General features: G+C 43.2%; 2 protein-coding genes and 1 long non-coding RNA gene across 8 annotated transcripts in view; 1 reads left to right on the forward strand and 2 right to left on the reverse strand.

Moving 5' to 3' along the window:
* SLC5A8 (solute carrier family 5 member 8) overlaps positions 1–20,588 on the forward strand; it is a 29,242-nt gene extending 8,654 nt beyond the window's left edge. The window contains exons 5-15 of the mRNA XM_052774482.1: positions 243–397; positions 1,816–1,956; positions 5,970–6,099; positions 7,565–7,653; positions 8,959–9,071; positions 10,408–10,475; positions 10,778–10,864; positions 11,897–12,090; positions 13,312–13,415; positions 15,107–15,192; positions 16,697–20,588. Coding sequence (XP_052630442.1) covers positions 243–397; positions 1,816–1,956; positions 5,970–6,099; positions 7,565–7,653; positions 8,959–9,071; positions 10,408–10,475; positions 10,778–10,864; positions 11,897–12,090; positions 13,312–13,415; positions 15,107–15,192; positions 16,697–16,828 — 1,299 coding nt within the window. The 3' untranslated portion in view covers positions 16,829–20,588. The remainder of the gene's footprint in view (positions 1–242; positions 398–1,815; positions 1,957–5,969; positions 6,100–7,564; positions 7,654–8,958; positions 9,072–10,407; positions 10,476–10,777; positions 10,865–11,896; positions 12,091–13,311; positions 13,416–15,106; positions 15,193–16,696) is intronic.
* LOC128135500 (uncharacterized) lies at positions 7,554–12,303 on the reverse strand. Its single transcript, XR_008233096.1, has 3 exons — positions 12,200–12,303; positions 10,717–10,848; positions 7,554–9,035 (listed from the first exon to the last, which is right to left on the reverse strand). It is a non-coding gene; the product is annotated as an uncharacterized LOC128135500 (long non-coding RNA).
* Positions 20,578–26,286, reverse strand: part of ANO4 (anoctamin 4) — a 198,084-nt gene continuing 192,375 nt past the window's right edge. For 4 of the 6 annotated variants that reach the window (XM_052774476.1, XM_052774480.1, XM_052774481.1 and 1 more), the window contains one exon: positions 20,578–24,263. In XM_052774476.1, coding sequence (XP_052630436.1) covers positions 24,072–24,263 — 192 coding nt within the window. In that variant the 3' untranslated portion in view covers positions 20,578–24,071. The remainder of the gene's footprint in view (positions 24,264–26,286) is intronic. The other 2 variants (XM_052774479.1, XM_052774477.1) reach the window with 2 other exon arrangements.

Raw genomic sequence — 26,286 nt, forward strand, 5'->3', positions numbered from 1 at the left:
ATTAAACTATGTGTATGGCCAAAGTAAATTCTAGTGCACTTCAAAAAAGGGCCAGGATGTCCTGAATAGGTTCCAGGACGCATTCCTAAACACTCCAGTACAGAATTATTTCTATTAAAGAAGAAGATGAAATTAGTCTATTATGCATAATACGGATAGTAACTTTTCTCTTAGTTGAATGTGTGTGCAAAGCAAGAGTGCTGCTGCCCTGTTGTACCTGATATGTGCTGTTCCTCATGCAGGGCGGTCTGAAGGCAGTGGTGTGGACAGACGTTTTCCAAGTTGGAATCATGGTCGCTGGATTTTCATCTGTGATTATACGAGCTGTGGTGGTTCAGGAGGGAATTGGACGCATTGTAAATGATTCCTACTACGGAGGAAGATTAAACTTCTGGGAGTGAGTTTGTACTTGCAGATGATGTCCCTCTTCATTCCTACAAATAGAGCCTATGTGACTAACTGTGAAATTAAATTGCTACTGAAGGAGGAGGAGGGGAGGAGTTGTGACCTAATTCTTATATATTTTTAAACAAGCTTACCTAGTTTGAGGGATATTTTTTATGTTTTACACCATGCAAAATCCTGTAAAGAGAAAACCCTTTTTATTTTTTCAAATAGGTGTTTTAAGGATACATTTTGGATTCCACTGAAAGTGAATGGTTAATAGGAGAGGAGAATCATATTTATACCTACAATTTGCAAACAGCTGATTTGTCATTTAAGCTACTGAACCAAAACAACTGGGAAAATAATATTTTTTTATCTAATCTGAAAAAGAGAAATGTTCTTCTTTTCCCTAAAAGAAAAGTTAGAAGTAGTTTTAATAGTATTTTAACCTCCATTATTGTAACTAATCATAACCTAGAAATATGATCTTGCAAGGTCAAGAATACTCATTCTGACAGTGTTGACTCAAAAAACAATGTAAGTTAAAAAAAAAAAAAAGTTATTGTATTTTTGATGAATAGGTGATTCCGCTGAGAAAATTCACCCAGTGCTATTAGTGAAAGTTTAGTGCGACAAGTATTACCTTTTGGCCTTTTGTCTGTCATTTCACAATATTAATCAGGTTGTTCTGTAAAATTCTTCACCAAGTTCTTCAGTAAATCATTCATCTGTGGGTATTTTCTTTTTCTTGTGAACGGTCATTTTTTTCAATCTGTTTGGCTGATTTGCAGTGGTTATGCTGCATTGCTTCTTCCCCCAATCATAGAGTTCACAGATGGAAAAAGAAAAGGAATAAAGGCACATAATAGGTGAAATAATATTACATGGTTCACCAAGATATGCATCATTTATTGCTATAGTAAAGAGTGATTTAAAAAAAAAAAAATATTTACGGCCATCTAAACTCTGTTATTCACTTAGAGCTAAACCAGCATAATGTTTTACAGAGGCTCTGTCCCCAAAGGCTGGGCGTGCAAACACACCTTTATATTGATGTTACACTGATGTCCCTTTAGATAAGCAGGCATATTATAGACTTTTTAGTGGAGCATCATTTCATCAGAATAGTCACAAGCATCATACAGCTTTACTTCAGACTGTAGTTTATAGGCAAATAAGTTAGTTAAACTTCACCTTTGGACAGATCAGAGTGTTTCACTGGATCAGATTTCAGCTCTGAGTTTTAAGATTTGCTTTCCATGATTTCACTTAAAGTTGGAGTATCTGAATATTCAAAATCTGGCCAAATTAAGAGCGTTTGTCTTAGAGTAAGTATGGGGAAATTCTTTCTCCTAGGCATTAAGGTCTTCTCATAATGAGAAGATTTTCATATTCTGAATTTGTTTTCTCTTTTCCCTCTCATTGTAGCTTTGATCCCAATCCTTTGCAAAGGCACACCTTCTGGACGATTGTTATAGGTGGGACTTTCACATGGACTGCCATATATGGGGTCAACCAGTCTCAAGTACAGAGATACATTGCATGCAAAAGCAGGTTCCATGCAAAAATGTAAGTCTGCCTACAGTAACTCTTAATGTCTGAATTGAGCAGTGACTGTTCTTTATAAGGGAGATTTTTTTTAAAGAAATGGTTTTTGTCTATAAAAACTGTTTGTAAAGGGTAACAATTTTTGCTTTCTGTTTTGTGGACCAGGTAGAAGACAAATTAGCACAATAAATACTGGGTTTTGAATTACATATAATTGCAATAACATTGAACTTTGTGCCAGAATGTTTTACTGTGCCAGTATTCTTGCATACAAATAGCTGCATTAAGTTTATATGCAACCTAAAGACCAAATAATACAGTACTTGTGCTGAAGCCATATCAAGACAACATCTTGAATTGCTACACTGCTAAACCTAAATCATTGTGTAGGAATTTTGTATAAGTAAAGACTAAAAGATTTTTCCATACCGATGAGTATAGGCATGAGAAAGTGCAGAAATGTTTTATTCAGTGATAAAATTGCTGAGGAATCATATATTTTGTTTTCATAATAATCATGACTTTTTTTTTTCCAGGAATTCACTAGGGAAACTGGCAGAGAGTTCTGTTTTCCTTGAATTTAAACATTTCTGATCAGCCTTTACTCTAGAATGGAGTACATTTACTAACTCTATTATCTTACCTTTATCTTTAGTTTCATTCCAGTAGTTCACAACTCAGGATTTAAGAATTATTAGCAAGCTCATAAAGTCCATTTATAGGAGAAATGCATAAAGCACATCATAACTGTAGTCCCTATAAATTCTATAATACAGTGACATACAGAGAAGGAATTTTATGAAGGCTTTCACTTCATAAAGTTAGCAAAATACCCACAAAATCATGCACAGTTCAGAACTGAAATGTTTTGTTTATGGCAATAAACAAAATCTGCTTTTCAGCCATTTACGCTGCAGACAGGAATATGCTGATGCTCGCCATCAGCCACATCTCCAGCATACAGTGCCACATCTCCAACACGCCACGTGGCTTCTCCGCAATCTCTGGCATCTGGCTGGGTTCCAGGTTCTTGGCACTGCAGAGAGAGGAGGTGCATCCCGCAGCTCTAATGCTGCCTGGCATGATTGCGTATAGGAAAACAGCTGCATACATTGTGCCAGATTTGTGTGCCAGGGAGACTGTTTTTCCCGAGCACCTGCTCCACTTAGGGCTGTGCTCCTCTCTCACACCCTCCCTACCCTCTTTGTAAGGAAGGACACTTCCAGGGTGTCCCAGAAGCAGAGTGTGGTCAAGGGGAATCTGGCACCTTGGCAGCTTCTGGGCAGATTTTCTGAGCTGTTGCAGCAGCTTTGACCAGGACTGGAGGCTATCTGGAGGGGCTTGGAAGGGATTTATAGCTCATACCATATTAGCAGTGGCACAGCCTTAATCAGTAGAGTCCTCTCCTGCTGGCGTGGGTGGTTGGACTCCATGGCATCTTGCTTCTGCCCCACTTGTGCAGGGTATTTCCCCTGCATGGAGAAATCATTTTGTATAATGGTTGCAGCTTGTCACAACTATAAACGCTGCCATTCTGTGGTGACTAGTTCATTTGCAAGTGTAATTAGACACATCTGGCAAGTCACGTTGGTGGCCTGCACCTCTTAGTGCCATTTATCCTGTACATAGAAGTGTAAAATGTCATCAGGTCAAAGCAATACGGTTTTGTACCCCTGTGGCACTTACTGTAAGGCTTTATAAGAGACAGCAAAATAATAAATCAGAGCTGAGAAAATAATTCTTTCACAGATGCCAAGTTGCAGATTTTGGGAAGGCCTTTAACAGTGGCACAAGAATAGGAATTTCCTCAGGCTTTGGGAAAGGATTTCATCTCATTCAAGAAACACACCAGTAGGTAGGAGTACATGCTGTCATCCTCAAACAGTAACCAGTAACTAGGCAACTTGAACAAAATGCTCATATATGAACAATAACGCACTCAGAGCAGGAGAGCTACAGTTTCTGAAAAATATGGGCTACTAACACATTTTTCTCTCCTTTCAAGGTCATCATCTGGTATGTTTCAGGGCTAAAATCTTAGAGCCAGCCTGAAACAAACAACTGAAAATAAGCCTTGCGCAGTCACAGTGCCTACTTCACCCAAACTCCACCCCACGTTACTCACCCAGAATTAATGAGAACACCTCCTGCCAATAGTGCTACAATTACTATACTCCAGTGCTTACTCACAGGGTGTACCATGAGCTGGGATGTAAATCAGAAGAAAAAAAAACAGCTTTCTTTTCACTGTCAAACACTGACGCAGTCTGAAAACAAGAATTGCTAGATTCAGACAAACAATTTCTTTTGCTTCCACGTGTTCCTTTTGACTTTCTAATCTTCACTACAGGCTCTAGGCTAATACTGCTATTACATCTGTTCGGAGGAGTTTGATTGATTTAACTCATTGGTTAAATTTTGTGCTAAATCAGCTTCTGAGTGAGTGCCTTATATCAAGGTAGATTATGCCAATGCAGGAACAGCTTCAGCTAAATGGATGCAAGACATCCAACCAATATGTAAGCATCTATAAGAAGAGGACCGCTTCATTTTTACTGAATGAGTCTAGAGAGAAATGTAAGGCGCTGCTGGTTCTGTGTTTAGACCACCCCTAATTGCAAATACAAAGCATAAATGCAGATTTTCCCCTACTATGTGTAAATCAGCTTTTATTTATATAGGTCTTTTTTATGAGTTTACATTGTGCTTGTCAATAATTTTTCTATGGTATTAACCTGATAGTTCAACCAGTTAATCTACATTACGCCTTTCTGAAAAAATGTCCATTTCAGTGCCTAATGAGGCCTATAAAGGCAGGTTTACTTCTTCATTCATCCTGATGGTCCTCTAGAGCAGGCCAAAGGCTGGTGCCCCTTACCTTCTTGGGAACTGAAAGCACTAAAAGGCCTCCTAAAGCACGGCAGGCATGAATATATTTGCTCAGAAACCAAAGGTTCTCCCAGCAGAGGTCTTAGCAGTTGGCACAGGTCCAGGGTGTGTGATCTGTCAGGCAGTTAAATCACTGTTGGCTGATGGTACACAGATAATGGAGAGGCAGCTGCCAGGAAAGAAATGCTTTTTTTCAAGGCCAAGCTCCAGGTGGGTGTGTTTGCTTGAACTGACCACCCTAGGTGAGAAGAACTTTGTGACCCAGGAGTTATCAAGAGCTGAGAAATGTTTGAGAAGATAGGGTAGTTAGATGGAAGGGAAAATTCCTCACCGGGCCAGGAGAACAATTTGTTTTTCACTGCCAATAGAGGCTGCCTGTCGCGTGTGGCAAAAGTAGCATTAACGCCTGATGAAAACGCGTTTCTGCTCTCATCGTTAGCTGAAGCTCCCGCCTGGCCGTGGGGAGGCGATGGGGTTACTGGACCGTACCAGGCTCCAAGTTGTTTAATTACTAAAGGGGAAGCCCCGGGGTCGGTGGCAGCCCCCCGCTCTCTGGCAGTGGCAGCTGTAGGTGGCTCCAGACCAGGTCCCAGGTCCTCGTCGCTGCCTCCAGCGGAGGGTGTCCTGGGGGGAAATGGGGGATTTGTTGCTTTACGAGGGCAACTCCAGCGTCGTGTCGGTGTGGCACTGCAGCTCCAGAAGCCGAGGAATGCTGGTGCTGACTAAAAGGGAACCCACGCTTCGATCTGGGGCTCCCCGCCTTGCCAATCCGTCCGGGGTTTGTCTTTACCGAGAGGTATGGCAAGGGGGGAAGAGTGTCTTCTTGCCGGCCGCCTGCGACGTAAAACTGGCACACGTGCTGAAACGCGGGGATCGCCGTATCGCTCCCATGAGCGGCCTTTGTCAGGGGACGGGGAGTCAGGCCGCACCGCCGAAACCAGAAGTGTAATTTCCTATATTTAAAAACGCGCTCTCGCACCAGGTGAAACGCTGGGAGCCACGCACCGCGACTCCCTTTCCAGCGCGCAGCCACCGACCGGGAGGTCTCCTCGGCGCTGGCGCGACGCTTGCTCGCTTGTCCCCGGAGGGGGGGGTCTCGCGGGACGCCGGGCTCTAACGCGGCGTGTCGGTGCGTCTTGGCGCAGGTCCCTCTACATCAACCTGGTGGGCCTCTGGGCGATCCTGGCCTGCGCGGTGCTGTGCGGCCTGGCCCTCTACTCCATCTACAAGGACTGCGACCCGTGGACGGCAAAGCAGGTGTCGGCGCTCGACCAGGTAAGGTCCCGTCTTTCAGGGGAAGGTGGTGAGGGGGCATTCTCCCTCCGCAGCCATAACAACCGGGGGGGGGCGCGAATAAGGACGTGCCCGAGTCCCGTATCAGGCCAGGCAGATGAAGCTGAGAGCATGGCGGGAGGGAATACCCTGGAGGAAGCGGCAGACCCGTCCTCGGCACTGTTTAGTCCCAGCTGTGCCGGCGCTGCGGGTCTGTCAGCGCCAGGTGAGGAGGGCAGCAGGGAGAGCAGCCATGTGGAGAGCGCTCGGTGCGGGTATTTGGGTTTTTTCCACCCAAAAATGGAGTGCCGGCCTTGCGTGAAACGGGGCTTCAGAGAGAAGCGAGGGGAAAAGCGTGAGGGACTGCAGGCCCTAGCGAGCTGCTTTGTATCACCCGACCTAAACTGCTCTGCGCCAAGGGAGGCGAAAGGTTTTTCAGATTCGAAACGTAATCGTGCCCGAAGCATACGCCTGGAAGAAGGCTACCAGCAGGCAGTTCTTCACTAGCGATGGTGCTTCCCTCCCTCCTCCGGAGGAGAGCTGCGCAATCAAACCGCATTGTACCGTGCTGTGGAGAAACCACCTTGTAACCGACGACGGCCTCCCCCTAAACAGGCCCCGAGCAGCACGTTTACCTGAGGAACAAGAGCTCTGGGAGCCATAGACCGACCAGAGTCAGGGCCCAAGAAAATCATGCAAGTCTTTTTTTTTGTACGTTTGTGCCTGGGCTATAATCACAGGCTCTGGATAACACCCCATGGACGATAGCTGGAAAGCCAGGAGAAGAGTACAGACAACGGAGTACCTGAGGCAGGACTGCCTGGTCTTTAAGGGTAGAATAAAATGAAATATGGAAAGCCAAGGTGAAAACCCAAAGGAAATTAAGTTGTTCCTGTCAGTCAAATTCTTCGGGTGGAAACTGGAAGCAAGATACTAAAAAGACCAACTTGTGTGTGAAAAAAATGGTTCACAGGAAGAAAATCTTAAAATTCCTATCTCTTTCCAGCACTCAGATCATGCAAAGTTAACAAATGACACACGGTTTCCAATAAGGAAATTGTTCTCAAGTACCCTGAGGTTATTGGCCTGTATCTAAAAACTTTTTTGTGGAGTCAACAGCAGACCTAAGCATCTACTGCAGCACCCGAGCCCCACCGAGCGACGTACAATACAGACTACCTGCTGCCCAGCGCTAGCTCCCTATACCATCGTCACTGGAAACCAAGCCTGACGGCACGGCTGTATGCTCACCTCTGCTGGATGGTCTAAACAGACCTAGCTGTATCTCAAGTGGATGTTTTAGGATTGGTTTTCTCTGTAGAAAACTAATAAATAGTGCAAGGTGGGACATTCAAAATCAGAACAGCTGGGCAGAATGACAGTGAGAAGGGTATAACAAAAATAATACAGTGACAAAAAGAAGAAGTAGGGCGAGATAGTAATATTTCTTACTCTCTGGATTTTTCAGCTAATGCCATACCTAGTGCTGGACATTCTCCACGATTTTCCAGGAGTGCCAGGGCTTTTTGTGGCTAGTGCCTACAGTGGGACATTAAGGTAATTTAATAATCTGGAACCTAGTGTCTTTTTCGTTACAGCTAAAGTTGCTTTTATAATAACACTTTTGCATTTCATTTCTTTGTCTAGCTAATTTAAAAAAAAGCACTATAAGATCTTTGCTGATGCAGCTTAAAAATCCATAGTTTCTAACAGTAGCTCTCTGAGGTCCTAGGACTCAAAGCTCTTTGGAGTTCCCTACTAGCAACATGAGGAAACAGCTAGTCACACGCAACGTACGGCTCTAACAAATGCTCCTCTCTGTGCTTTTAAAGCCCCTCTGCTATAGGAATTTTTAAGTATTATAAATGGGTGTTTACATAAAAGAGCTACAGTTTGGGAGAATTTCCTACTGCTCATCTTTAATTTTCCAGTTTCAAACCTGCATAACTTTAAAGCCATCTCCCTTTCCTCATCCCTGATCTTTAGAGTCTTGTTTACAAAAGAGTTCCTGGACTTCCAATTGTCTCAAATGAACCCCATGAAAACAGCAATCACTCTGTATTTTTACTGAAGGAGACAAATCAATCCCCTTCTATCCCATAGTGGGGAGTGTTTTGTTCAGCTTTCCCAAGGAGCATCTTTTTCAGAAACATCACCTCTCTCGAGGAAGGCTCTGAACAGTAGTAAGCAGATAAAAATGAGGAAACTTAAGAATGTGACACCAGAATAATTTTTTTGTTCTGAGTACTTGTAGCTACACAAATAGAGGCAACAGCCAGGATATTTGTTTTTCACACTGAGGAAAAGGTGGTGGCTTGTGAGAGCAAGGTACATACAGACACGAGATCACCTGACTGGCTTTGTGCCTTAGGAGTGCTGGTTTTTCTGACCCCATAGGGAGCCTGGAATAGTTCGGTTTGGACTAGATGCCTAATTTTTAGATGACTATAATTAGATTATCTGAATCCTCCTCTGAGAGTGCATTCAAAGTAATCAGTGACCAGCATGTAGGAATTTTACCTACCCAGATATATACTGTGTAGATCATTTGTGAAGGTATCACATATACCAGTAGTGTTTACAGCTTAGCCACATGTAATAGATATTTTCATTGACTTCTCCAGGCCTGTCTTTGCATCAGGATTTGCCTTGTCTTCACTAAGAGCAATTATTTTAAAAAAACTTTTGTAAGCTGTTAACTGCGTCACCTGGATTACTAAGTTATTTCAACCAATACAGCAGTTAAATTAGTTTTCTGACACTGTTCTAGACAGTGGCAGTTTCTCTCTGCCAGTAACCCATCTGTTATCTACGATTCCAGCTTCTAAGATAAAAAAATTGTATAAATCTTGCCTTCTGTAGTACTGTGTCCTCCAGCATCAATGCTCTGGCTGCCGTGACTGTTGAAGACCTCATTAGACCGTACTTCAAATCCCTCTCTGAAAAGAAGTTGTCATGGATTTCGATGGGGATGAGTATGTCTGGAAAATACCTTTTCCACTTTTGCTTTACAAAGTGAGGGCTCGATTAAGATCTCGCTGGCGGCAGTGTAAATCAGGACTAAGTGGATTCACACCAATAGGACTACGTTGGTGAAATACTTGGGGGAGATGAGATGAGCTGTGCAGGTTTTACACAGAAGGGGGGACAAGCTATTTCAAGTGAGTGTAAGGAAAAAAAAGAAGCCATCTTGTTTGATCTTTAAGCAGGAAAGATGCACTGCATCTGTATTCAATATTGATTCGCAATACTACAAAGCCAAATGTCTCAGACTGAAACACCTGTTATTTTTCTTTCTTCTGTCAAAAATGAGAAGCATAGGAAACAATTTTGTAACAAACCTTTTGAACTGAGTGATAATGCGAGCAATAGCATTGTGTCCCAATAACATTCCAGAGAACAAGAAGCTTCACGTCTTCTCTGATATACTCTCAGACCCTCAGTCTGTTTAGCTCCTCTGTTTAATGTAACTCAAAGAAGAAGGTCAGAACTAGGCTGAGCAGATGGTTTAAATCTCTGAAGCGCGATTGCCATCTCTGCTAGTTGTACTGTCTGCGACCAGCTGCAGGTGTAGCCCGAGGCAGTGTTTGTAGTAAGCGTGGAAAAACCACAGTCCCAACATGGTGTCATAGCCCACACCAGTGAGCACGGCAGACTGGTGGCAGGTGACAAGCATTAAATATTTTCACCTGAGAGCAGTTTCTTAAACATTATTGCAAACAATGTTTATGCCAAAATTATTGTTGGTCTTATCATGAGTTGCCTGACATATCACATTATACAGTGAAATTAACCTATTGCTTGTGCAGTGAAATTCAGCAGGGGTAGAAAAAAACCCAAATAAGGCTGTGTTATGGGCCCTAGGAAGAAACACTATGTCCTGGTGACCCAGGATGTTCTTTGTCACAGCACCAGCTCCCACTAATGTGCCAGCATTTACTTTCTTGTTACAAAGACTTTAGATCGAGAAGCAAAAATCATTCCCTCAAAATAAGGACTATGACGCAGGAGATTAGCTGAGAAATATGAACAATACATGTGGTGTTGCCACTATGGCTAATCCATGGCTGTCATTTAGCGACTAATCTTTAGTAATATACCGGAAGAGGATTTTGACAAGTTTGCATGATCTCCTCTTAATGTAAACAGAAACCTGACCTTTTGGCCAATTCAGGCTCTCTTAGAAAACCCCAGATGCTAGCAGGTTTGTTTTGGGGATGTCAGGGGCCATGCTGAGTTAGATGGAAACATTTCCATTAGTGATCTTCAAACTCTGGCAGATTTACACATCATTCTGCCTTTCCCACACAGGCCTGTTTTATGGTGGAGTCTGCATCGCTATGGCTGCAGTGGCATCTCTCCTGGGAGCCTTGCTGCAGGTAGGTGTCAGGCTGCTTTTTCACGCCCATGTTGAATGACCCAGCATGAATTATGTAAGAAAATAATTGCTGGATACTATTATGAGATTAGTTTTTATTCTTTGTTGGGTACTGGCCTCAAACAGCCCATGGCTCAGCCTGTGCTTTAAGCACTTGGTAACTATACCAAGTCCTGCCAGCTGAGTACGCACCAGTTAAAAAAACCCCTCATAATTTCCTTCTCAACATTTTCCCTTCTTACCATGTTGGAGGCTTTAACTTTCTTGCACAGCACCTGATAGCAGACTCTCTTCCTTCCTCAGGCAGCGCTCAGCATTTTTGGCATGATCGGTGGCCCCCTTTTGGGACTGTTTGCCTTGGGAATCCTCTGCTCCTTTGCAAATGCAATTGTAAGTAGAAATTTAAAGCCCTGTTCATCCAAAATTCATTGATAATTTGGGGCATCTCCTTTCCCGTTTCCCCCCAGTAATTTTATGTTGGGCAGTAAGGGAGATGTCTTTGATGCTTTCCATGAGAACATTTCCCCTTGCTCCCTTTCATCCTTATCCCAAGGAAGTAATGAACAGGGCTGTATAAGAACTTGAATTTCCATCCCATGAAGAGATTTACATGACCAAAGGGGGGGAAAAATCTGAATAAAAATTAAACTTTAACAAGGATTTCTGGAAAACACAGTTTTAGAAGCAGGGAACAATGTGTCTGGAGATGTAGCTGAACACCCAGTAGACTCAGAGGATGCTGGCCTGTCTGAGCAAAAGGGGGTCAGGCTGGGAAAATGGGGCCCAAGCACTTGCAAACTGAATTGGGGTGTTCTCAGAGTGCTTCAGTATTGTGAAAATATCATTTCCAGAGGAAAAAGCTATTCCATCAAAAAACAGATTTGACGAACTTTGGAAATATGGTCCATGGGTTAGTCTGACAGGACTGCTATTTGGTAAGGTTCACTGATCATTAACCTTTACCTCTTTGCAGTTGCAAATTTTATGTATACACTAAAAAAGTAAAATAAAATAAAATAAAAATCACTAGCTGTCAGCCAAGAAAAACCCAACCCTGAAGTAGAAGAGACATGCAAAAACAGATCACATGAGAAAAAGGAAAAATTGCTTCTGTATTTGTTCAAGGAGGGCCTCAAATAAAGCAGTATTTTCCTATGTACCATGCGGCCCAAAGCTATCCGTTGATTGTAAAGGCATAGTGGCAAAATAAAGAGGTATGCTCGGGAGCTGTGAGTAAACACTGTATTTCCCAAAAGGGGAATGATGTAAACTCTACCACTCTTCCCCAACCATATATTTCATTTTTGCTATGGAGCCTACAGTTTAGATTATCTTGGCTGTTTCCTACTCATCTAGGTGTTGTTTTTTTCAAATATACTTTTGTTTTTCATGTAAATCCAAGTTTCATTTTCTGTTTTGCAGGGTGCCTTTGTGGGTCTTGTCAGTGGCTTTGTTATTTCACTTTGGGTTGGAATCGGATCTCAGATTTATCCTCCACTCCCAGAGAGGACCAAGCCACTATATCTCTCAACTGCAGGCTGTAACATATCTTTAGAAAATTTGACATCAACAGTAAATCCATTAACAAGAATCTCCAACACACCAACTACAGAGAGGTATACAAGTTTGTCATGTGGAATCAACAAAGCATGTATTTGTTTTAAAGCAACACAAACATCTGCCTAGCATTTGGTTACTGTAATTATCCCTCCCTGGTTTACCTACCAGGCTGTTTAAGATGAAGCAGTTTTCTCTGATTTTTTTTTTTTCTCCTGTCAGAGTGAAGTTTGTCTGAGTTATCCCAGAACTGAAGTCAAAGTGAATCTTCCTGTTGATCTGAAAATCTTCAGTTCAATATTTGAGTCTAAAGGCTTTGCTATGCCTTACTGAGAACCATGGTGTTAAAGAAAACATAACATTTATAGTTACTGGATTAACTTCCATCGTCTGTCACATGAATTAAAGTAGTAGGCAGTTAAAGGGCAATTTGCCAGTTTAACAGCTCCACCTACAACAGCTTGTCTGTGCAGAAATAGTTCTATTCAGGAAATTCAGAAGAGGGCATTATCTGCCTAGTGGGCAAAATATAAGGGATTTTCTGCCCTCTGCAATTACCATATGTCTTATTTTGGATAATCACAATTAAGTGTAACAGTCATGAATGACAATATAGTGAACAGCAGGAACAGAAAGAAGCCGAACAAACACATTTCTAGGGATCCCCAATCCTTACACCTTAGAGCACTGTACAATCAACAGATACACCCTGGTACACACATGGGTGCCCAACATCCAGTTTCATATGCTACACCTCTCACAGGAGGCCTCCAGCATTGCTCATGGCTGAGGGGAAGCAACTGTTGCAACAGACAGAGCACATTATCAGGGAGAACAAAATAAGGTGTAACCTGAGTTGTGACAGTTGCTCTATTGTTTCTGGCTGTTTAGAGCTGATTTCCTACTTTTTTTTTTTTTTTTTTGTCTCCTCCTTTAAATAATGTCCCCCCTTCTAAAGAAGTTATCCCTTCATCTGGATAGCTGGAGTGCTTAGCTCTGCACTAGATTCCTAGCAGAGACAGGACTGTCCTGTTTTACCTGCTCTGTCCCATGCATTGCATCACGGTACTGACCAGTCTCCTCCCATATGAAGAAACTTGTCCTGCAAATTTTAGAACAAATTGTCCATGCACATTTTATTGTACAGAGGTAGTTCAAGACTACCAGATCGCTTGGTTCAGAAGTAACTTGGTATTTATACACTGTCTGGAAACAGAAAACATTTTCAAGTTGCTTGGAATAGGAAAGCACAGATTAACACTTTTTCTGCTCTTTTTCAGGCCTGCCCTAGCAGACAACTGGTATTCATTGTCTTATCTCTACTTCAGCACACTTGGGACACTTATCACAGTAGCTGTGGGAATAATTACCAGCCTCCTAACAGGTACTAGTTCCAGAGCTGTGATTGAATGTCTCAGATCTCTTTCAAACCAGAGAGCTGTCATTCCCACAGAAGTGCCCGTGACCTTGTTGCAAACACTGTGTAAAGGTTACCATCCTAAATGTCATGTCCTCCCCTCAGCCCTTCTGCACCCCACTCTTGGTCTCTGCTCACAGCAAAAGTTACTTCAGATTTCTAAAGAGAAAGAAGTTTCAGTAGTTTTTTAACCAGGGGGCAAAAAAACCCAAAAAACAACAAAAAAAAGACATCTTTCTTTCCTGTTTTATTAGATGCCAGCAGGGTCTGGAGGTTTAAGGGTTGTCTCTGAACATGGCAACAACTCCAAGCAAGCAGATACACCCATGCTTCTAGAGGACAAAAGCAGTTTTGCTTTGAGTGAGTTCAGAGCACTCAAGGGTTATTACCTGCACGTGTACAGTGCATGCTTTTCACCACATTCCCCAAGCACATACCCAAGAGCTGCAGACCCTGTGCATGGCTATGTTAGCTTCTTTCTTGATTTCCCTATACTAGTTGTGCAAGGGGCAAAAACACTGGTAAGAGTGGGGACTCCAGTTCCAGCCCATGGCCTCACTATTCTTGCATCTAGGTGAGATGCAAAGTGCGCCTGTCATCCACCTCATGCATGGCAGAAATAGCACAAAAGCAGCTGCTCTCACAGCTTTCCCCAGTATGCCCAGCCAGATTCCTATGACAGCCCTCATCTTTGAGGCTCTTAGATTTCAGACCTATTAGTCTGACCTACTTCAGGACTATGAAACTCCAAACCCAGCAGACAAACTCAGTTCCATTAGCTTCCCTGTGCCTTGCAACTAATAAGCACAAGTTACACCTCTACCATTTTCTTTTCCTTGTGAGTTTCTAGAGGATTTGCTCTCCCCTTTCTTCCCATCACAAGCTCTTCCCATTGCTATAGTGATGCTTGTAGACAAATTTTACCTCTTACCAAGTTGTGATCAGGTCATTCGTGAGCCATGAAACAAAGCATGAAAACTGGGCAACTCAGTAAATCCAGATAAGAAATCCTCACCCACCCCAAACAAAAAAAAACCAAACCCCAAAAGAATTAACCCAGCCACCCTGCTTTTTGTGATACAAGATCCCATTTAAGCCTCAGGTGGCAATCAGAGCTAATTCCTAGCACCTGCGTCTCCTTTCTTTCCCACACACATTCCCCCACAAGAATAGTTAATCTTCCATACCTTAAAAATGCCCAAACATCCCATCAACCCTCATCCCCACCCATTATAAAAATTGCTGGTGACTCTGGAGACAGGAGTTTTGCTGACAGGGAGCTGAGGACTGGGGCTCAGGCTCCAGGGCAGCACTTGGTACCAGAGCTCCTGGACTGGCAGGGTAGTCCCAGATATCACTGTATGGGATTTGTCCTTTCCTGATGACTGTTTTTTTTACACAATCAGAAATCTGAGGAGGATCTAGGAAACTCTGGGACATGGCTAAGGCATTTCAAATAGACCTTGAGGGATCATCTTATGTTTTGAGAGGTGCAGAGTATACATCATTGTAAAGAAATGATCTTTAAGGCCCGTGATTGCTTGATGGCTTTTGCTGCATGACTCCGTCCTGCTCAGCTGGCCTGGTGCCCATAGCTGGGCTCTGACATATCATTTGCATGTGGAAACCTGGCTGATTGAAACCTGCCTATTTTGCAGGAGGACTAAAGCAGAACACAGATCGTAAATTCCTGCTGACCAAGGAAGATTTCCTGTCCAACTTCTCATGGTCTAAATCTGAGACAGTAAGTGTAATTATGCACCTCTGATGTAAATCAATCTTTCCTCCTGGGGACAAAGGCAAAAAGTCGCTGGCTTATTTTTTCCCACCAGGATGAATAGCACCTGATGCTGCCAGATATGACTGACTGCTTTAAGGCAGTGGCAGAGCACAAGGCGGGTAGGAGTAAAGGAGCTGGCGTAGGCAGGGAAGCTATGTCTGGCCACAGCTTGACTTCAGTGAACAACAGAGCAGCAGCTGAGACAAAGGACAGTTGTTCTGCAGGTTTCTGCCAAAATACTCCCTCACTAGCCTCTTGGAAGCTGGCCCAAGGCACACTTTGGACTCAGCAAAGCTTCCTTTGTTTGTAAACATGTGTTCTCTAAAGTCTGGATTTTTTTTTGCAACTTTGGTTACCGTTTAAGAGAAAATATTTCTAGTCAGTGTATCTGTTTCCTAGCTCCCTCCCTAAGATATAAGAAAAGGGGAGACTTTTTTGGGTAATAACATCCCTTAGAAGGGAGAACATAGGGGAAATTTGGTGTGTTTTTTTTTTTTTAAATAAACTATAGATCACTTTTCAAACAGTATCATCAGGATGCTGAACATTCAAGCTCAGCTTTGTTCAGTGCTTTTTGAGTGCTGCAGTACAGCAGCATATCTTTGAGATGGTCCAGTTTGCAAAATGTTTTTCCTCCATGATGACAACTGCTTTTAGTATGATCTCAGGTATTTCAGCTTCTAGATAGGAACACCAGGGAGAGAAAAGGATTTTTACAATACTATCGTAATGCTGTTTGCCCATGTCAGGACTGGAGTCCGCTTATTGTCATACACTGTCTTTAATGGGCCAACATCTGTTTTCACTATCTGGGAATTTAATCCCTGAAGTCTTTTGAAAACCAAACCACCCACATGGAAGCTAATGTCCATGGCCATACTATTTTATGCCCTGAGTCAGAAACAAGTGTCTGCCTGGTTGTACAGCTAGGAGCTGGATAACAAGTGGCTGGCACCACAAATAATGCAGAAAGTCAATTTAAAAAAAAATCAGGGGGAACTGAGCAACTTCCTGTCCATGAAGAGCTCAACGTATCATTATGTTTAACAGCACTGGAACATCAAAGCCATGATGCATGTTAATCTGCTCTTCATGTCAAAGATGGGGTAAGGACCAGGGGTTGGGAGTCAATAGCTCAAGGACCTGGTGGTGACAGATCGCTAGACATGAAAACAGCAATTAGAACTTTGCACACCCAAAAATACTTCAGACACTTTGCAGGACAAGAACATTTTATGTGACAAGAACATTTTACACAACTAGTACCTTATGCAATAACAAACTTTCCATGCCCCTAGAAAAATACCAGCTACTGCAATGAATAACTATTTGTGCTCTGTCAGCAACCAACATGTGTTTTCCTGCAAGGCATCCTGTATGTCAAGCCTGACTCTGCTTGCATGCAGGTCAAAGAGAGGAAGACTATTTCTTCCACTTCACAGCACGGCTTTTGTCTTTTGTTTTTTAGCCAGAGAAAGTGGAAGTGTTGAACTGGAAACCATTTACCGTGGCAGCCGAAGGAACTGACAACCCTGCTTTCAGCCCCATTGAAATGCATATTGCAAGCAATAAGAACAAAGTCAATGGCCCTCACATATGACATGGGGCACCGTCAGCCCACAGGACAGTTTTGTTCATGTAAAGCACTGTTGACATCCCTGTGCTGGGTCAGTTCCCAGCCCTGCTGGGGTCACGGGCAGGTGTCTGCTGAGCTTCGTGGCACTGTCACCCTTGCACGACCTTGACATCAGTCAGGAAAAGAATCAGGTTTTTCTTGCACTTCCTCACTCTCTCTCTCTCACTCTGGATCTTGGTGACAGGCCTTAAGGCAATGTTTCTATGTGAAATATTTGCCTGCTATTCTTGAGCTTCCTGGAAAATATCTGCTTTTAATCTTGGTTCACTCTCAGAGTAATTTTTTTATTTGGTAAGAGCACTGTTCCCCCAGACATGGCTGTTTTTCTGGTTTGTTTTTTTTTCTTTTTTCTTTTAAGGCATTGAAAGTATGAAAAGATTAGGGCTGAGATTATCAGATTGCAAGAAACAGCGGGTCTTCTTTTAGTACAGGAGGTGTATTCAGTGCCATCTGGTTCCCTTGTAGAACTGATCCTGAGAGCATATTTATTTTGCTGTTGTTGTCATATGTGTTTGGTTTTATTAAGCCACTTGTTCCCTGGTTACCTGCATCTCCTCCTCTGTGCTCACTGCTGGAAGCTTCAACAGTGTCTTTGGTGATGGGTAGAGGCAAGAGTCAGTAATATCCTTCCCTTCACTCCCCGTCTCCCTCTTTTGCCCTGTCTTGCCCTTACAGAGCTGGTCCTCATGAAGGAAATGAGCTATTTGGGCTTTTTATTTAATGCCATATAGCAGAACCACAGCAGTCTTCTACCTCATGCCCAGTGTGCTGGCCTAGGACTGCTCTTGCACTGGGCTGGGCATAGTGCAGCAGAGATGTTAATGCAAGAAGAGGGCCCTCGGTGCTGTGCTCGACAAGAGGGAAGGCTGCACCTGCAGCTGCCACTGCTGTTATCTGCGGAGCTGTGAGCTGAAACCTCATGTAGCCATTTGTGTTCATCCAGTCCCTGCTGACACTCTGGGGATACACGTTCAAGGTCGGTCCAGATCAGGCAAGAGGACATCGTGTCTTTTGGCAGGCAGGCAGGCAGAGTCCGCTGCGCAGTCCCCCTGGACGGGGAAGGGATCGCAGAGGATGTCGTTTGGTGAAGGATTCTCCAGGGCTGCAGGGCATGAGGTGGCTTATCCTCTGGCTGGGCTGCCAAGAGAAGCTGAACAGCACATCTGCTCCAGACCAAGCACTGTACTGGTGGTTTGGGAGGGTGAAAACCCCCATTGCTTCCTTCTCCTGGGTGCTTTCTGGTACAGCTGGGAACAGACTCTGACCCGGTGTGTTGGTTTTGTACTGCAGACTTTTTGCTGTGGCTATACATGGGTGTTTAAAACTCCTCTATGGCAGCAGAGTTGGAAATAAAGCAAGCAGCAAGTTGGAAAATAAAAGCCACTGCAGGAACGTTGAGCTGTGAAGCTTATAAAGCAGTCATGCTTGAAAATCAAATGAAAAACTGATTGCATGTCTTAAATGCTTTCCAAAAGCTATGCTGCATTTGTGCCAGGTGCTGAGCTGCTGTAACTTGGAACATGACACAGTGCTAGTTTATCTAACTTGACTAGGGCCCTTCAGCATCTAAATCAATTTATTCCGTGCCCCTGTAGCAGAGGGCACTTGATGATCGACTGCATAAGATGAACTGACAGGGTCAGAAAACATTAGGAAGAAAAAACGGGCTCCAAGGAGCAGACCTCTACTAGAGGAGTACAGGCCAGACAGACACCGAAGGGGTTGTCACCAGGGGCCTGTCTCCATCAGCTAACCCAGGGCAAAACTCCGTGATGGAGACAGGTTTCCCCTTGGCCTCCCGAAGCGCTGGTTTGCGTGATCCGATGCAGAGTTGAGGGCCAGCCCCTTGTCTCCTATTCCGCTGCTGCAGCTCTGTGACCAGGTAAGTGCCTAAAGCCACTGTGTGGAAGGGCTGTGAGTGAGTGGGATAGATCCCATGAGTTGTGTCTTGTGTCCTTGTATCTAAGATCTGAGACAAACAATAGCAACCTGAATAAAGTCTTCTGGGATTCAGGACAGGGGTCTCTGTTCTGGGACTATCCTAGTCCCTCTGAGACAACCAGGCCACTGACTGAATGAGCTGGCTGTGCTTCTCAAGTCTCAGAAGATAAGTGCAGCTCATTCAGCCTTGTGCCTTGTCTTCATGAACCAGAAACAGATACTGCATTTTGTGGTACGGAATAGTTCTCGAGCCTTGGGATGTAATAATTTGTACTTAGCCAGTACTTTCAGCCCACAGATCTGAAAAAGGGTAAATATCTCCACGCTGCTGCAGAGTGCTGAAATGGACTGGTGTGCCTCTGTGTACCTGTGCTTTATGGCACAGAGAAAGCTGTGGGCAGAGAGAACAGAAGCCTATAGCAAGCCCTTGACCTGTCAGCCTGCTGGTATGGCTACAGCCCTCCCAGCACAAATGATGAACTCCCATCTGAAGGTGCTTTTTGGGAGGGTGACTGATCACCGCTGTGTTAAACAGCATCAGCGTGGCCTTCGTTGCACCACTTTATGCTGAGATCACTGTTTGCGCTGTAATTGATACTGCCTTAAACTGTCTTGGATGATCTGTGACTTCCACCTGTTTTGTACGCGGAGGGAAGACTAATCTTCCCAGTTATCATGGTGAAAAAATGTATCACCACGGAGTTTTTTTCTCAGTGCTTTGAATTCACATAGTTGTTTAAAACAGAGAAAACACGTAAATGACCAACTTACCTTCACTTACTGCTTGAAGTCACTATACAAGCACTGAGCAGTCATTTAACTCTAATTTGAAGTGAAAGTTTGGGCTAGGTGATATCTATTGGTCCACAATCACATCAAGATGAGTTTTCGCTGGGGAGAATATCTTGCTGTAAGCGGTCTAGAGACAAACATTCTTAAGCTTTGCAGATGACCCCCGCAACTACCCCATTTCTTGCTAACTAACCTCCCACAATTGCTGCAGAGCTACAAAGTGACTCTTTCTGCTTCACTTTTTTCTATATGCTTCTTGTTTTAATTGGCATCACTAATTAAAGCAATTGATTAATTTTGAATAACATTTTCTCTGGGGTCACATTCTGTCCTCTGCTAGTTGGACTCTCAAACCGGGCCTTGTCTGTGTAAAAGCAGCAGGATAATTCCTGGTGTCTCCATCACACTCCTGCACCCTGATCCTTCATCTCTCCCAGCTAAAAGCTCACAGAACAAAGAAGTGCAGGATGCTCAAAACTGATTAATTCCATGGGAGTGGGAGCACTCCACACTGTCCAAATTACCTGCAGCATCTGGCAGGGTCAAGAGACAAAACAAGTAGGAACATTAGAAAAAGAACTCAAACCACAACAGGAACAATATTTGACTATGTGAATACACAAAGGAGAGAAAGCAGTGACAGATTTTGGCCCTTTTTTCACCTGCATTTAAATTTGCTTCCACCTGACTGCTCTGTTTGCTTGCTGAACAAATCAGGTAAACAGAAAATAACTCATGAATGCTAAGCAGCAAATATTTCATATGCATAATTTATTTTAAAGTTTATTGCGTCACATTATACAAGCATTAAACATGGCTTTATGTTGATGATTTTTTTTAAAGTGTGAAAACTTGACATTCTTCTCCATAGGATTTTTCTATTTACAAATAAACAATCTCTCTATATACTTTATATATATATATAATATATATGGTAAATAACATAACACCTCTCAGAAAGATTTAAAATAAAAAAGAAGTGATCTGTAAACACGGTTTCTGTTGTAGTATTTGGTGGCTCGAACGCAGACGATGTTCTATACCTAGGATTTTTCTTTTGTCAAAGTATCCAGGTTGTTCATTTACATTTTTTAGTCTAAGATCTGTAAAACCAGCATGGGACAGAATGCAAAAAACGTAGCAAACAGGCTGAAAAACGGTCCCAATATACAATTTTTTTTCCTTGGTTTTAAAAACTGGCATGTAACTGCTCATGAAGTACATGCTTGCTGTCAAGAGTGGTCTATGGAGATCAATCCTATGCTGATTGCAAGATGATTTCACAGTAAATCCTTTGATGTGTGCTGTCCTGCTTGCTATGTAAAATGTCTGTGGCATGCATTGAGGTTGCATTTTTTCTCATTCCCTTGAAGGTAGTGCTCTTGTGGAGCTGGAATAAGTAAACAACATATAGGACGGTCACCTGGAGGTTTAAACAAAACCCATCATCAGATCAGAAAGAAGGGAACGGCATAAATTTGCTATCTAGAGATGATTAAAATTCCATTTATTATTATTAGCCTCTTATTTGTGGTACATTTTCCAAATTAATGAAGTAAATAAAAAGGGGTCATCTTTCCTGAGTGTTCTGCTAGATAGCTCTGAAGGACTCAAGGGAAATCTATTCAGCAGACCAGCAGCACAGAAACCTCGGTGGGTTGACTGGTCAATATCAAGTGACAGAAATGTACTCGGGATCTGCCCGGCAGGTCAGAGCCCCTTTCAGCACAGCGCTCAGCACAAGCTTGGTAAGCAGCCAACTCGTGTTCTCATTTAGAGCAGAACAGGACACAACTTCCAGCAACGTATGGTCATGAAAATTCATCATAATGTAGCTATGTCGAAAACTAGTCTCAAAAGCAATTACTATCTATTGTATTTCTGCTGCACTTTATTTGTTTTGGCACATTATATTGCGGTGGTTCCTCTGGAGTGGAAGTCAGTTTATATTCTACGAGGTTTCAGTTCAGTTCTCGGAAGTTATTGAGATCTACATTGACAAAGCTATATCTTACTGCAGGAGTTTGCAAAGGTTCACACTCATATGGGTGACACTGATTTTATGCATGACTCACGTCTCGCTTTACTACTTAGCAAACAGTTTCTAAGCTCTTGTCATCTGTTGTTTTAGATATTAAACAGAGGGTATGCAAACTAATCCAATTGCTCATGTGAATTTGGTCTGAATGTGATTTTGCACAGCGATCCTGCCCAAGGGTCCCCAGACTGCAAGTGCAGTACACACACGTCTGTGGTGGATGGTAAATACGAACCCATCTGGCACGTGCGTACCGGAGGATGACGTTGTCTAATCCCCACCCCTATTTACAGACAGAAATATCCCCACTTCTCCACTGCCCACATGGGATGTGTCCACGGCTGCTTAAGCTGAAGCAAAGATGAACAAGTTCACTTCTTCACCAGGCAGGAATACACCCCACAACCACCTGTCGGGCTCCCCGCTCAGTCTGGCACCAAGTCAACCGAGAACAGATTATTCCTGAAATTTCTTCATTGCTTTTGATGCCTCACGGGACCTTCAGGCTTGGGCCAGGAGCACCTGATAAATGGAAACTGCTGTGCCATTTATCCTCTTCACATAGGATCATGGGTCACTACCGGAGGAGGTTCCTTGCTGCGAGGAAGCAAAGTGTAGGCAGGCAGTGGCTAGAGATGAGGGTGCATACATTTTCTTCCACCCTTCTCCTTCCTCGAGCCATAGTACCTTTCATTAAAGCCTTCCCTGCCCGCTTGGAAATAGCACAGTTCTCCCTAGCAGTGGAAGGAAGTTAATAGATCTAATATGGCAATATGGGGTCTTGGTGCAAGTGGTCCTGATGTCTTGTGGAGCTTGAGGCATCCGTCCGTAGGGTCTCGCCTTGTGTGGTCTGTCCAGAAGGGCAAATTCTAGCCCTTCTATCGAATGATTTCCAGGAGAACTTGTAGAAACACCTTGCTGAATTTTCCTCCCTCTTAAATATCTGCAAACTAACAAGGTCACAATTCCTTAAGATTTCTGAGAAAACTATAATTTTTATGGAGCTCCAGTTATTTGGAAAGGGGCTAAGCAAATGGATCAGCTCCAGTATTTTGTATCTAGCTGTATCCTCACCAGGACATAGGCTTGCTTCTGCTCGGCTTCGTACAGTCTTGGCTTTTGAACGTCCTCCTTCATGTTGTGGCTGATTATGCCACTGCACGTTCTGCAAAAATTGCAGTGTTATCACTTTTAGGCAAGAGGTGGTAGAGCCTCATCCAACACTTCTGCAGTCTTCAGACCTACAACTCCACTATTTTGGGTTAATGATTTGGGAAATTTTTAATTTCTTAATGCTCAAGAATTTGCAAAAGGATATAGACAGTGGCTCATTTTACCCCAGTCTAATTCTGCAGCCTGTGTGGAATTGCTCTGCTTCAAGCTATTTCATACTACAGTCTGTTTTATTTTTCCCCTCCACCCCTTCATAGATAACGGAAGGATGAATAAAGAAAATGTTACAAATGTAGAGATTCTGGATGATGGTGTTCTTTCGGTCTGCTGACCTTGTTCATCTGTTGGTTGTTTTACTTATGCAGATAGATCTTTAAGACACAGTCTGTCTTCTGTTATGTGTATCATACACCCTAATTCCTGACGAGGCCTCAGTGTGATCTTGCAGTACAAATACACGGGCAGTTCTGGGCAAGATACCCTAGCTTGATTTATTTCCTTCAGAGACCAGACAGTCCTATAGCTGAAAAGGCACTGTTCAAATCTTTAAAACGTATTACCAGCTTTTCACAGTATCATTTCCAAATAAATGACCCTACAGTTAGATACCTCTGGCCACATTTAGATGCTTGTCTATCTATCAGCACCTAAATTGTTAGACCAGTTGATTAGACTCATGATCAAGCATCTCCTCCTAAAAAATACTTCCATATTGTTGGAGTAATGGAAATGGTCCACATACGTGAGCTTAACTCATGGTAAATGCAAGCTAACACAGCTTAGTCCACTGTGGAAGAGGGCAACGTTGCCATGCATGTGCTGCAGGTGACGGCCACACACGTGGACAAGTACGGCCGTGTTGCCAACGTGCAGTCACTGGTTATGAAGCAGCAACTTGGTCGTGAGAACGAGCCATAAGATCACCGAGTTCTGTAAAGCACTGTAAGATATATGACTGCTTTGAAGTTCAGGGCCTTGAATGGAAGTCAGGGCCTGGGCGCTTCCCGGAAAGAGTGCAGAGACTTAAGCATTGGTCTGATCTGCTCGTGCTGACATTAGCTCTGGAGAAGACTAAGCCTTGCAAGACCTCTAATTTCGAAAGGCTCATGACAATATGCACCCTATTAAACGTGAGTGCACACGTGCTAAGTGCACACAACATTGACAGACTACTCCTTTCAGTGCACTCTCCACTGTAGAAAACCAGGAAATTTTTATAAACAGAATTCCTATCTTCTTTTAAGCAGTTTCTTCCTCACCGCATCATGGCCACTCATTGTGATAAGATTTTCCGTTCTTCTTCCTTTCCTTCCGTTCTTTCTGCAGACGTTCTAGTTCAGCTTCGTACATCATTTCCTGAATCAGGTACTTTTCTCTCCTCATCCGATCCCTCAGATCTTTCGGGAGATCTGGGATTAAGTAGGAAATCAGGTGCTTTATGCAAAAGACAAGGTGCTGTGAAAACAAAAAAGGGATGAAAAATTGAAATCTTAGGAAGAAAACAAATGCTTTCCATATCTTCTGAAAACCCTCTCCTTCCAATTCACAAAAAGATGCTGTGATAGAACTGAATCCATTACTAAATTTGAAGAACCAAACCATGAAGTTTTTTCCCCACAAAAACTCCAGCCAAAGTCGGTGGAGTATGGATCGCAGCAAAGGTTATGAGCACCTAGGTTCAAACAAGGCCTCAAAACTGCTGTATGACCTGTGTATTCAAACCCCTGAGGTCATGATTTGCTGTGAGGTTGTTTGGGCAGGGCCTGGTATTAGTGGATTGCTCTGCAGGAAGAGGAGGATCAAATGATATAATGCTTTCCTGTTGCCAGAAAACCCTTGCACCAGTATCGGAACCAATGAATTACCTATGCAAAACAAAACATTTTTTCTTGTACCTTGTCTCTCATCCAAAGACATACTCCCATTTATTAAACATCACAATTAAATACAAGGTAGCTGATGCTTCGTCCCTCATGTTTTAGGCATGCCACAGCAAAGCTTGAGTGTGATGGGGGAAGGTTGCTTGAGTGTCCTTTTTTGTTTGATGAAAGATGCTTCTTGGAGATTTACTCCCTCCACTTGAGAGGAGGAGCAGAGGAACAGAAAAATCCTCCATCTCAGAAAGGACGCTCATTCTAGATTGGAGAAATAAAGGTATTTCTTCTTCTCCAAGTAGAACCCTTCCTTTGAAAGCCACTGAAAAGAGAATGTAATATGTTTTCCCATGTATTCTTCCCTCATGAGAAATAAACCCGCAATAGTTTAATTGCTGGTTTTTTGCCAAACCTAAAAAAGGAAAAAAAAACTCCTGTTGTTTTAGCCTGGACGAATAATTGCTTTTGCAGTGATAGGAAATACTTTTGTTTGGTTTTGAGGGAGGTCAAGGTAGCTAAAATAGCCACACCCATAGTACAAAAAAGGTGTTTGAGCTTAGGTAGTTACTTAATTTATGAAAAAACCTACCTTGAATCACTTCTCTCTTAGCGCAATCTTTTACTGTAATTGCTGTAGCAATCACAATACACCCATTAGTGTTTTCCACAGAGAAAGACAGTCAGGGTTTCTGCTGCAATTACCTTTTTGGTTTCATAGATGTAGTTAAGGAAACAGTTTGCCGTGCCAATAAACCGAATGGCCCCTGTTGAGGGAGACAGCTATGAGCCAGCCTGTGGCTTTGGCTGGGGCAAAGCAAAGTCAAATCTCTTGTGCAAGCACTGGGGAGACGCAAAAGGCTATTCCGCAGCAAGTCGCAAATTTGGCTGGGCACTGAGATTTGAGCAGGGCTGATTTTTCTTGCCTCAGTTATCTTTGCCCTTACGCCGTCCTGCCTTTATGCCAACTGCGTATCAAGAAGCCAGACTCTCTTCAATCTTAAAACTGCTTAGGCTGACCTGCCAAGGCCATTCTTGTAGTCCTTTTTGGAGACTGATACCCTGGCTCTCAGTACCGACAGCTCAAGAAGCAAAGAAGAGATCGAGCCCAGCAGGCCTCTATCAAATCTTTCTTTCTTTCTTTCCCTTAATGTTTCCCTGAGTGTGGCAGAGATGATGGAAGAGCCAATCGCCTTAGGACCAACCCCTGATGAGTTAGGCCAGTGTAGAGGAAGGAGAGAGCCCAACCTGCTCCCCCTTCGTCTGGGAAGGGCTGACGGTGACAATCGGGGGGAATTCACTGCAGACCTTGGGCTTCTGCTGAGCCACCAAGACATCCCTATGCAAGAAATAATCTAGAAGATGTTTCTCCTTCACCTTTCCTCTAATTCAAATGCTTCTGTTCTGCGATCCAAAGAGGTGCTTCGAAAGCTCAGTTCAGAACGAATTCACACAGTAATGTGAGTCACAGATGCATTATGTGCTCATGAACATTATGCCAACAATTTATGGTGATTACAGCTTCCATACCTGTGTTGGATGCCCTGTTGCTATGATTTCAGAGCAGAGGGTTAAGTAAAGAGTTTTCAAAAATTGTTTGTTCCCTG

The sequence above is a fragment of the Harpia harpyja genome, chromosome 23 (genome assembly GCF_026419915.1).
Source record: "Harpia harpyja isolate bHarHar1 chromosome 23, bHarHar1 primary haplotype, whole genome shotgun sequence".
Lineage (NCBI taxonomy): Eukaryota > Metazoa > Chordata > Aves > Accipitriformes > Accipitridae > Harpia > Harpia harpyja.